Source organism: Leptodactylus fuscus, chromosome 4 (assembly GCF_031893055.1).
Source record: "Leptodactylus fuscus isolate aLepFus1 chromosome 4, aLepFus1.hap2, whole genome shotgun sequence".
Lineage (NCBI taxonomy): Eukaryota > Metazoa > Chordata > Amphibia > Anura > Leptodactylidae > Leptodactylus > Leptodactylus fuscus.
In genome coordinates, this window is record NC_134268.1 from 46,975,696 (window position 1) to 46,988,903 (window position 13,208).

General features: G+C 43.9%; 1 protein-coding gene across 2 annotated transcripts in view; it reads right to left on the reverse strand.

Annotated features, from left to right (window-relative positions):
- Positions 1–519: 519 nt before the first annotated feature.
- HNF4G (hepatocyte nuclear factor 4 gamma) overlaps positions 520–13,208 on the reverse strand; it is a 57,178-nt gene continuing 44,489 nt past the window's right edge. Inside the window, exons 8-10 of one of the 2 annotated variants that reach the window (XM_075272122.1) lie at positions 9,567–9,803; positions 5,835–5,957; positions 520–1,509 (exon numbers count right to left, since the gene is read on the reverse strand). In XM_075272122.1, coding sequence (XP_075128223.1) covers positions 1,391–1,509; positions 5,835–5,957; positions 9,567–9,803 — 479 coding nt within the window. In that variant the 3' untranslated portion in view covers positions 520–1,390. The remainder of the gene's footprint in view (positions 1,510–5,834; positions 5,958–9,566; positions 9,804–13,208) is intronic. The other variant, XM_075272124.1, reaches the window with a different exon arrangement.

Here is a 13,208-nt window from a genome sequence, read left to right on the forward strand (position 1 = left end):
CCTGGTGAGAGGTCTTAGGCATGGCTCAGAAGGGGTTGTATTATGTAGATGTTGAGAGACTACGTACAGAGACCATGCAGATGCATGCCCTGCTAAGTATTATTTCCTAGTTTTTAAAGCATTCTTACATGTTTTCCACACTTGCCTAAATCTTTTCACATTACTGTATGTATATGACCAGCGCCGCACCTCCCATGAGTCGACCTGAAGCGACCGCTTTAGGCGGCGCTATGCCAGGGCCTCGGGAGGGCGGCATTTTTGCTTACCTAAGCCGGTCCAGGACAAGCTGTCCTGGACTGGCTTAGCGTCACCGTGTCTGCAGCCCGACACGGGAAGCGAGCGGTGTATTGGGGCGGCCCTGCTGGACGCAGCGCTGCTCCAGCGGCCGCCCCTCACACTCAGGCAGAGAGCAGGTCCTCTCCCTGCCTGTTCTCTGCCTGCGAACGCCGTTCGCTCCGCTCAGCCACGCCCCCTTTCTGCTCAACCCGCCCCTTCCACTCAGCCCCGTCCCTTTCTTGCGACGCCACTTCAGGTGGCAGAAAGCCCAGGTTCACCCCTGTATATGACTGATGGATGGTATTCCTCAGCCTCAATTTATTTTGTTTCATTGAATAGCTGTGATGGACACCATCCATTGGTTAAGTATCACCCATGTAAAAAATAAATTCATTAAGCATTTAAGCTATTTTTAATAGATGCCACAAGATTGTATTGAACTGGTATAATGGCAAACCAGAATCAAGGTTATAGCTCAAGGGAGCGGGCTGAACTTGTATACTGGTATATAAACTGGTATATAAACCAGAATCAAGGCTATAGCTCAGGGGAGCTGGTTGAATATATGCCCGAGATGCCATAAATGCACCACTAGGCCCCTCTGACTTGGCTAGAATATTACTATACATGGCTAGGGCAGTGGATTGACTGTCAGAGGTAAAAGAAAGCCTTGGTATGACTCTACCTCAATGGCATGTGACTATATGAGACTATAACGTGCATTAATCTGGCTAGTATAATCTAGTAGTCTGGGATAGAGGTGAAGCAGCTTTCATAATACAGCACAGAAGTAACACATTATAACACATAAACATAAATCATATGTAATATACAAAGTATTTGACAATGTTTTTCATGTAGCACATACAATAGCAATACTACAATACATTCTCTTGTCTTATATGTAAGATTTACGACATTGGATATTGTAGCATGACATGCACTGAAATTATAAGATGATCTTATATAAAGTATATAAAATATACAAATGATAAATATTGAGTTTCTTAAACTGTTCCTGATGTGCCACATGAGTCCAAGGTCACAAGAGAGGTCAAACTGGCAGTGTCCATGAATGCCCCTGGCAAATTGGGTTTCCCACAGAAACATGGTGTCAGGGCTTTTGTTTCAGGATAGACTGATGTGTGATAACCGTGGCATGGTTTGTAGATATCTTGTACTGTTCTTGTCCTGAGCCTTGCGGAGGGGAAGGTAAAGGTGTTTCAGGAGTAGCTAGAAAAGAAGAGTAAAGAAAAATTTTAATATGATTATAAGAAAAATATAAAGCATTGCTGGATATAAGATCCATGTTCTTGTACTCAAGTATCACAAGTACTGACAATTATCCTTATTAATTCCTTAATGACCAAATCATTTGTTGTGTTTTCCATCACTGCAAGCCATAAGTGTTTTATTTTTTCATGAGTGTAACTCAGGGGCAGTGGTGTAACTAGGAATGGTGAGGCCCTGTGGCAAACTTTTGACATGGCCCCCCCGACTGACACCGACGCCAAAGACCTTGTCCAACCGACCCCCCACACACACACACACATTCTTGCGTGCTCTATTATGCCCCATAGTGGCCTCTGCACACAGTATTATCCCCCATAGTGGCCCCTGCACACAGTATTATCCCCCATAGTGGCCCCTGCACACAGTATTATCCCCCATAGTGGCCCCTGTACACAGTATTATCCCCAGTGTGCCCCCTGCACACAGTATTATCCCCCATAGTGGCCCCTGCACATAGTATTATTCCCCATAGTTGCCCTTACACACAGTTTTATGCCCCATAATGAACACCCATGAACAATTATTATACTCGGAGACAGAGGGGAGATACAAACATAAAAACACTGTCACTTACCTATCCCCAGCTCCGCTTCAGTCCTTGGTGGTGTTGGCCATCTTCAATGACGTCAGGACGTCACATGTCCTGGTCAAGTGACGTCAGGGACATCACACAACTAAGCCTGATGCCTGTATGGAGCGCGGAGAGGTAAGTAACTGTGTTTTTTATGTTCCCTTACCTCTCCTGGGCCTCCAGTCATTATACTCTGAAAAGACCCCTGAGTATAATAATAGTGTTTGTGGGGCCTGTGGCATCACTTACCAATCCTGGCCCCTGCCAGGATCGGTAAGCAACTCCAGCCGTTATCGGCCTATTAAGAAAAAAAAAAAAAAACAGCGGTAGAGGCTGTCGCCAGGCCTCTAATGTCTCGGGCCCTGTGGAAGCTGTTACCTCTGCTACCCCAGTAGTTATGCCACTGCTCAGGGGTCAGAAACCTTCGGCTCTCCAGCTGCTGTGAAACTACAACTCCCTACCTGCTACATTCACTTCTATGGGAGTTCCAAGAACAACAGAGCAGGTATAGCTGTATAAGGACGTGTTTTTGCTGGACACATGGTAGTGTTTAATGGCACTATTTTGGTGTAGATATATCTCATTGATTAACTTCTATGAACTCTTTCTGGGAGGGAAAAGAAAATAAACAGAAATTCTACCGTTGTTTTTTTACACTAGAAATTTTGCACCATTTGCCATTTAGCTTAAAGAATCTGATATATTTATTTTATTGAGTCTTATACAATTACGGTACATTGACGCCAACTGACTATTTGATCGCTTTTAGAGATGAGCAAACAGTGAAATATTTGATATTCGTTTCAAATAGCCACTCAATAATTCGAACGAATATCGAACCCCATTATAGTTTATGGGGAAAAAACGTTCATTTCAGGGGAAACCACTATTCGACTATTCGACTTAGGAGGGTCACCAAGTCCACTATGACACCTCAGCAAATAATGACAACACCTTTGAAATGCAACTGGGACAGTAGGGGAAGCATGTCTGAGCGTATCTAACAAGCCCAAATCACAGTTTTGCCCCACTATTACAGCCTAACAACTACACATTTTCCATTCTCAAAAAACCTCTATGAAAGTGGGAAAATACCTGGAAAACTTCTTTCCTCCCCAATTGTATGGACAGAAACCCACATTTTACACTAAAGAAACATTAACAAGCACCCCTTTAAATCACATTGCCCATCACAAACACAGATGGAATAGGCAATGGGAAATCCAACAGCCCCCACCCCTAACTGTCAGTGTGTGTGTGTGTGTGTGTGTGTGTGTGTGTGTGTGTGTGTGTGTGTGTGTGTGTGTGTGTGTGTGTGTGTCTGTGTGTGTCTGTGTGTGTGAGATGTGGTATGACCTTCAAAAATTCACTTTTCTGGCCCTTAACATGAGCCCTTCCGAATTAAGTTAGAGTCTCTTAAGCTGAGCTACCAACAGAGATTGAGGCCCTTGAGGTGACTTCAGCCTTTTACCAGCAGAGTTTTAGGCCCTTTAAGTTAGTTCAGCCTTGCACCAGCAGAGATTTATTTTTTGGCCCTTGGGGTGAGTAGAGCCTTGCACCAGCAGTGTTTTATTTTTTGGCCCTTGGAGTGAGTAGAGCCTTGCACCAGCAGTGTTTTACTTTTTGGCCCTTGGGGTGAGTAGAGCCTTGCACCAGCAGAATGGTAGGCCCTTATGGTGAATTGAACCTTGTAGCAGCAGAGTGTTAGGCCCTTTGGGTGACCCCTAAAACATTGAATTGCAGGCCCTTGTGGGGGAGCCCTAAAACATGGAATTGTAGGCCCTTGTGGGGGAGCCCTAAAACATTGAATTGCAGGCCCTTGGGGGAGCCCTAAAAAATTGTATTGCAGGCCCTAGAGGGGAAGCCCTAAAAAATTAATGAGGTAACCTCAGTGAGATTTTTTAAGTGTTACATTAGGGTGAAGGGGCTGGGGTTGGAGGAGGAGGATGAGTGAAGTGTGTGCTGGTAGCCCCTCTCCAGTACCTGGACTGTGGACTGGATACCCAGCTGGATATCCATGTCCACGTCCTCACCCACATCCCCTGCTGCATGATTGGCAGGTTCACTGTATGTGTACAGTGTTCCTGCAGTGTAGCTCTGAAAAGAGCTGTTTTATAAGAATTTTTTCCTGCTTAGACAACGCTAAAATCAGTATATCGCCCTGAGACCAAGCTCTCCCTATCTCTCCAAAACTAAAAGGAGACGAAGATGGCCGACACTATTCTTATGAATCCAAGGTCACCTGATTTCGGCAGCCAGTGGCTTTTTCCAATTTTTTTTCAATGCCTACGTAGTCGTTGTTCCTGTCCCACTTCCCCTGCACAGTTATTGGTGCAAAAAAAGTGCCAGGGAAAGTGGGAGGGGATACAAATTTTTACTGCGTTTACCGCGTGGTACCTCGATCAGCCTGATATTCAATTGAATACCAATTCAATCGAACGCCGTTCGCTTATCTCTAATCGCTTTTAATAATGTTTTTTCAGTGGCCGACTGACAAAAAACATTTTTTTAGATTTTTTCCCAGGTCATTGTAGATGCAGCAGTTCTTATTTATAAAATATTTTGGATAGGTGATCAATATTTTTCAATTTGTTTTTGTTTTTTTAAAATATTTTTTTACACTATTTTTTAGCCCCAATAGGAGATTTGCACTGGCAACTTTTTTATTGCTTACATGATACATTATTTAGTTCAATGTATTATGATATATATGCTATACTGTTTTATGCTATATGGATATACTGAAAGCAGAACTGGAGGTCTTGAATTAGTCCCTCAGCTGCCATGTAAATGTTTCAGAACCTTACAATCATGTTCACTTGGACGCCATTGCCAAATGAACCATTGAATCTGAAACCATGTAAATGCTGTGGTGACTATTGGCTGAAGCATCTAAAGGGATAAACATCTAACTTCAGTGTTTTTTTTTATTAAAGGTCAGGTTAGGTGCAGATGCCTGAGTGTGAGCACAAAGTAGGGTACCTGCTAAAAACAGCGCAGGAGACCACGGTTTATTCCAATGCAAGTAACACAGAAAGTCTATTGCATTGCAACAAGACCCACAAGTGACTGTAGAAAGCACATTATTACTAATGGGTTAGCAGAGTTGGGTAGTTTTGTCAATCTCAGACTAAGACCGTATGCAGATGACTGTGGCCGAGATCGTGTTTTTCCTGGATAGCACACGGACCCATTATTTTCTATGGGTCTGTACACATGATCATGAATTACACGGTCACATGTCTGACAGTCTGGGCCGCAAAATATAGAACAGGTCCTATTTTACGGCCCTGCTTCACGGCCCTGCTTCAGTGGCTCCTATTCATTTAATGAGAGAGGCCGAGGAAGCATGGGTAGCATACAGGTGACATCTGCAAGTTCCCCCTTGCGCAGCCCATTCCTTTAATTCACACCAGGCTGGAAGCACATGGTCGTCTGCGACTGGCCTAACTCATCGCAGGTTGTCTTTCTGTTGAGATGTCCCCTCTTTGTGGGAATCCATCAGTAAGTGTTTAATCCCCTGCAATGCCACCACAAAATTTTTAGAAATGTATGATGAATATTGCAGAATAGTAGGCGTATGGATGTCATTTTCCAGCCTTACATTACGATGTTACATGGCGCCTATTAAAATCAATAATTTTGCTTTTTCATTGTTATATTCTTATAATTCCCCCTTTATCACAGTACTTACCAATCTGTTCTGTGTGTAGGGATGCAGACATGGAACTGACAAGCAAGGTCTGTCCCCCTAAAGGGTCTTGAGCTATATGGGGATGTGTCAGATGATGCATGTGGTTAGACTCAGCTGAAGAACCTTTAATAAAACATAGAAGAAAAAAATTTAAGATATTACACGTTTCAACATCTTTTATATTTTTTCCATCAAATTTATGCCTTTATGGGGATATATTATTAATGACTTATTATTAGAGATGAGCGAACACTGTTCGGATCAGCTGTTCAGCTGTTCGGATCCGAACAGCACGCTCCCATAGAAATGAATGGAAGCACCTGGCACGCAGACTTTGCCGGCGGCCGGCCGCTTAACCCCCCGCGTGCCGGCTGCTTCCATTCATTTCTATGGGAGCATGCTGTGAGCGTGCTGTTTGGAACGGCTGTTCCGAACAGTATTCGCTCATCTCTACTTATTATCTCTGAGCCTCAAAATAACTCAGAGTCTGAATAATTCTGGTAATTCCAAAAGGTCTGAGGTAGTTTATTTCGCAACTTGAAACAATCTCACAAACCCCCCCACTGTATCCGTATAAATACAATGAATTTTAGGAAGACTTTCAAGTCTGGAAAGCTTCTGTTCATATTACAAGGTCCTGAAACTTGCCAGTGATCACAAAATCAGCTGATATTATTGGGATAGAACATTAAGGCACGTTGCAGAAACGCAGTTTTTTTTTTGCAGTTTTTTGAGCCAAAGCCAATGTCAAAGAACTCCCGATATATCTCCCATTCATTTTGTAGCCATTCCTTTCCCAGCACCCAGCAACTACTGCACCCAAAAACTCCAACCATTTTAATTTTTGAAATTTTCCAGTAGCTGCTGTATTTCCCCCCTAGGCTTATACTCGAGTTAATAAGTTTTCCCAGTTTTTTGTGGTAAAATTAGGGGCCTCGGCTTATATTCGGGACGGCTTATACGCGAGTATATACGGTAATAGAAAAAAAGGGGCAATGCAGAGGCTCAAATTTACTCTTGTGGTGTAAACGTGGCATAACTTTGCATCTGTAGTCCAAGGTGGTGCATCTTCGGTGCAAAGTTGCACATCTTTAGCACATATGATTTAGGCTACAATTTTTTCACTTGGTCAAGAAGTATTTGTAGATTCTTAGAAAAAGGGAAAGGGATTAAATATGCCATGATGCACCAAAATTGTGTCTCAAACTAAACCAATAAAAAGGTGGCGTAAACTTAAACTAGAGAGTAAAGATATTCATTATGTATCTATATTTTCAGACTGCCTGGAGAAATTTGCCTGTCTATCAGTAATATGGTCCAAGATGATAAACACAAAATGTTCCAGATATGTTCCAGTGTTTTCTCATATAGATATGTCAGAAGACCTGGCGGATACTTTTTTTTTTTTTAGAAAATTCTAAAGTTTATTCCTTTCATTAAGTATGAAAAAAATCAGGACTTTGGAAATCACCCAGCAGTTTGCTAGTTAAAATTTCTCTCAGAGGAATATTTTTTATTGTTAACCATTAGAGCAGCTGTAATTGTAAACTTAGATATGGCGGGTGAATTATTAACATGGTTAAGAACTGTCATAACAACACTATTCATCTATCAATAGATCCTCAATAATGTTCTCTTTAAAATCTACACATCAAATATATATTCTATCTCTGTATTCTGCACACTCTTATTGAACTTGTGATGTTAAGCATATTTAGGCTAAGGCCCCACAAGATGTCCCGCAGCAATAAAGCGCTGCAGGAAAAACAGCAGCGGCAATGCATCGCGGTTCTTCCCATAGCGCTTTAGACAGAAAGTTTGTGAAGTTTTCCTCCGCGGACTTTGTGTTACAATTAAACCTATGGGGAAACAATCGGCGTTTCCGTAGGTATAACTGACATGCTGCGAATTCCAAGACCACGCTGGTTTTGGAAATTGTGTCATGTGTGCAACGCGGTTTTTATCACAAAGTGGGCATAGGATTCATTAGAATCCAATGAACTTTGCCTTTACTGTAAAACGCTACAATTTTCCCGCAGTATTTTCACCAAAAAGTGGCGTTTCCGTCCTATGGGGCCCTGGCCTAAGATACATTGCGGCAGATTTAGCTAAATGCACCAGAATACAGCCTTCATTTCCAACAATGCTTCAATGCTGTGAAATGCCCTAGACTTAGTAAGAGGTTCCACCATCCACATTTCAAAAGATTCTGTGCACCAGAGTTGAAACTGATGTAAATTTCAAGTGGAACTTGTGACAGTTTTCTGGCACAGTTTAGGGTACATTCTCACTGCTCCTTGGGAGCTGTTGATGCTTTTTCAGTTTCAAAATCTAAAAATTCAAAAAATTCCTTTTTTCAGTGTTGTTTTATTTCCAGCTAGCTAAAAAAAAGAAGCTGCATTTCTTGATGCAGAAAAAAAAGCTCCAAATTCCATTTAATGGAACAAATTTCAATGGAATGCCTCAAAAAACACTTTAAAGAAAAACACCCAAAAATGCGCTGAAGTTGAAAAAAAAATTCTTGAAAAAAACGGAGTTGCTTTTTGCTCCTCAACAAAGAAGCAGAGTGAACCCACCGTTCACAAATCTGTTGGGACAAATTTTCCTCACCCCATCCCAGAAAAGGGTTACAAGAACCAGTGAAGATACTAAAAACCCTACAATATTCTAGTTACTTAAAGGGGTTCTCCCACACTAGACACTTAGAGTATGGCATATCTGCAGGATATGTTATAAGTGTGTAATTGGTGAGGGACCGAACTCCGGGAGATGCACCTATCTCCAGAAAAGGGTACCCTGAACATGGACTTGATTATCTGCACTATGATATATACAAAAAAGTCATTGACACACCCAAGATAATACTCTGTGCCCCAGTGTTAATAATGTGTTAAAGGCGTTTCCCATGAACTTAACATATTTAAATTTGTAGACAATTAAACGTTAAACTTTTTCAAATGTAAATAATTAATAATTTTGCAGAGTTTTATTGATTTTCTCTAAATATTTGTATGGTGAAAGTCTTCTGTTTAGATCCGTTGCCAGTGGATATGACCATGAAAGCAGGAACATTAAGTCTGGGACTTGTCAAAAAACAGCTGTAATTTCCTTATTGAGGGTAGGTTATCAAGTGAGGACACGCACATGTATGAGAAGATAATCTGTTCACAATAAGGAAATCATGGCTGGGTTTCTGACAAGTCTTAAACCAGGGGTGCCCAATACGTCGATCGCGATATACCGGTCGATCGCGAAGGACGTATGGGTCGATCCCGGGATGCAGCCAGCCCCGCCTGCCACTTGCAGGCCGGGCAGCAGCAGCTCTGGGGGATGACGCACTCCCCGCTCTTAGGGATGAAGGGAGTCAGGGTGCTGCTTGTTCACAGCGCAGGCTGAGAGTCATCTCCGGACACTGTCAGTGTCCAGAGATGATTCTCAGCCTGCGCTGTGAACAAGCAGACACCGGAGAGCTGTCTCCTGCTCTCACGCTCCTCCCCACCCACAGGCCCCGCCCCAGACCACCCACAAGAAGTGGATAGTAGATCTTATCCCTTGGTCAGTTTATAAAGTAGCTCACATGCTGAAAAAGTGTGAGCACACCTGTCTTAGACCATAGAAATGATATGGTCTCTACAAGCGCCACTAGCATAGAAACAGCCAAGAAATGTCACTAGATTGAGCAACAAAACCATAATTGTTAATAAAATTAGCAAAAATGATAAAAGAACTCACCTCCTAATAACATCTCCTGGAGAAGGTTGTCAATCTTAACCATCCCAAACAATTTGACAAACTGAATTTGTTCAATCATTTGCCAGGTTATGCTCTGAAGAGTAGGCAATAGTAACAGAAGTTCCCCAAATCGTCCTCTAGAATCATATTGTCTATCGTTAATATAGTCTTCTAGACTAATCTGTACTTGGAACCGCATATTTTTAATCTTCATTGGGTCACTGAGTCCTTTAGCATCTGTGAATCAGAAACACCAAGTGATGCTTTTAAAATTCAGTTTATTAAACATAAACTAAAATCCAACTTAATATCAGCCATATTGTATGATCGGCACTTGCCTATACATGTTACTGTTGACCAATTCCACCAATTTTGTCAAAATTGCCTGACAGTGTATGTGATTGGGGGTAGTGGGAAACAATGGGGCATTTATGAGACTGGGCATAGTCTAATGATCACTGGAGATAGATGAGCCACACGTATACACCTAAGAGGCACAGGTCTTTTAATAGTTGTGGTGCATTTTGGGAAAATTAAATCCACTCCATCTCGGAGCTGAAGTAGATGTAAATTTTATGGAGTACATACATTAGGTACGGTTGTTTACCTTAGTATCGACAGACACAGATGGAGAAGGCTCCGTCTGTGTCCGTTACTCTGCGACAGTTAATGTCCGTTGCTGTCATCTGTCATAGGATGGCAGCAACGGACATTAACAACTGTAGTGTGAACATAGCCTTAATAGTTTATTCTGGTTAACTAACAAAATTATGTGAATTAAGAAAAGTGTTCTAAAGGAAATCACTATCTCCTCTGATAATACTTTGCCTTTAAAACAGCATCAATACTTCTAGGTAATTTTCACATAGCTTTTTGAAGAAACTAGAGGGAATTTGTTCCGAACATTTTGAAATAATCAGGGCTCGGTGGGGGCCATATCATCACTTCCAGGACTCCATCTATAGGCCTGTCACACCAAATATTGACAGGATTTTAACAGGATCATAGTGTTAGGATTGTGCAGCAGGTGCGGCCATGATATGAGCGTCGCTGCCTGTTCCTCTGCACAGTCCAGCGTTGCAAGAGTTAACCTGCCTTGCAACAGCCGGGCATGGTCGACTGTTTGACCGACATTGGTGTCGACCAATGGACGCTCGGGCGTCGGCAGCTGTGCTATTTGCTTGTGACCACCCCTTGCATATTTAAGGGGGCTTTTCTGGACACCTGGTGCTCTAAGATCAAACCTGAATTGATGTGCGTTTGTGCGTGCTGTGGTTCCAGCCTGAATGAATTATTAGTTGGCCCAGCTAGCAATATCCCTCTGAGATAGCAATGCCACTGTTAGCTAGGCAGCATGCTGCCTTGTGTGTTGTGTGGTGAAGATCTCAGTAGGCCTTAGCTAGTTTTACTTCTCATTCAGGGTTTACTGAAAGTGGGTTTGGCAGTAAGCTGCCTTGGTGCTTGGGTGGAACTGAAGCACACTGGGTTTAGTCGGTCTCTGTCTAGACCAGGAGTTCTGGCTAGACCGTTTTGTTAATTGTACCGGCTGCTCTGAAGCTGCACACGTCTCTGTGATCCTAACAGCACACCTGGTTGGTTTTGTTTAGCTGGCAGTGATACTAACTAGAGATGAGCGAACACTAAAATGTTCGAGGTTCGAAATTCGATTCGAACAGCCGCTCAATGTTCGTGTGTTCGAACGGGTTTCGAACCCCATTATAGTCTATGGGGAACAGATACTCGTTAAGGGGGAAACCCAAATCCGTGTCTGGAGGGTCACCAAGTCCACTATGACACCCCAGGAAATGATGCCAACACCTCTGGAATGACACTGGGACAGCAGGGGAAGCATGCCTGGGGGCATCTAACACACCAAAGACCCTCTATTACCCCAACATCACTGCCTAACAACTACACACTTTCCACATTCAAAAAAACCTCTATCAAAGTGGGAAAATACCTGGAAACCTTCTTTACTCCCCAAATGGATGGACACAAACCCCAATTTAAGCTCAACAAACAGTAACAACCACCCCTTTAAATCACGTTCCCCATGACAACCACAAATGGAATAGGCAATGGGAATTCCAAAAGCCCTCACCCTTAACTGTCATTTTGAGTGTGTGTGTGTGTGTGTGTGTGTGTGTGTGTGTGATGTGGTAAGACCTTCCAAAATTCACTTTTCTAGCCCTTAACATGAGCCCTTCCAAACAAAGTTACATGACCTTAAGCTGAGCTACCAGCAGAGATTGAGGCCCTTGGCATGAGTAGAGCCTTGCACCAGCAGTGTTTTTGGCACTTAGGGTGAGTTGAGCCTTGTACCAGCGTGTGTCCCTTAACATCAGGCGGGCCCTAAGTTCTGCGCTTTGCACAAAAGTTCCACATTAACTAGGCTGAATGGTACAAAGATTAGTAGGCCCGAGAACCAGGAACAGGTCTTGCAATGGCTGTCGGATAACGCTTAAAGCACATTGTCCACCAGCCAGTCAGCCTCTACCTCCTCTTACCCAACAGTCTTGTCCTCCTTCCACCCAAAATTCCCAATCTTCTCAGAACAATAACCCCAACTGTCCCTGCTCCCCAGAGCTGTTCTCCCTTCCTTTGACTGTACCGCAACCTGCCCCTCCATTTCGCGATTCCACGGACCTAACAGACGAGTATCTGTGTCCAGATGCTCAAACACTAGAGTCTCCTCCATTCCATCTCCGGTCGATTTGGTGGCGGATGACCAGCAACCCACCCTCATCGACGACGATGAGACGCAGTTGCTGTCAGGGCAGCCAGTTGACATGCGCATTGTGCAGGAGGAGGAGGCGAGACAGGAGTTGGAAGAGGAGGTGGTGGACGACGAGGACACCGACCCCACCTGGACAAGGCAGATGTCAAGCTGGGAAAGTAGTGTGGATGTTGAGGCAGGTGCAGCACCAAAAAGGGTAGCTAGAGGCAGAGACATGTCCAGAGGCAGAGGTCAGCTGCTTTGCCGAAGCCAGGCCAGACCCGGAATGTCCGAAGATGTTCCCTTTTGTACCCAGCCCAGAAAAACTCCCCCATCGAGGGCACGTTTCTTGAAGGTGTAGAGTTTTTTCAAGGAATGCGCCGAGGACAGATATAGTGTCGTCTACACAATTTGCCTCTCGAAATCGAGTAGGGGCCCTGAGAAGAGCAACCTGTCCACCACTTCAATGCACCGTCATTTGGAATCCAAGCAATGGAATCAGTGGCAGGCAGCAACGGCAGGACAAACGTCGCCCGCCGTTCATGCCACTGCCTCTGCTCACAGTGCTGGCGATGCACTCCAGAGGACGAGCCAGGACATCACTTCATCTGCCTCCGCCACTTTGTTGACTTCTCCCTCATCCTCCCCTGTTTCTGTCTTATCTCCTTCTCCTGCACCATCAAAGGCACCATCAGGCGCTTCTTTACAACAACCCACCATCTCTCAGACATTGGAGCGCCGGCAGAAATACACCGCTAACCACCCACCCACGCAAGCCTAGAACGCCAACATCGCTAAACTGCTGGCCCAGGAGAGGTTGGCGTTCCGGCTTGTTGAAACTCCCGCCTTCCCGGACCTGATGGCAACTGTGGCACCTCACTATGCCGTCCCTAGCCGTCTCAACTTCTCCCGGTGTGGCGTCCCCG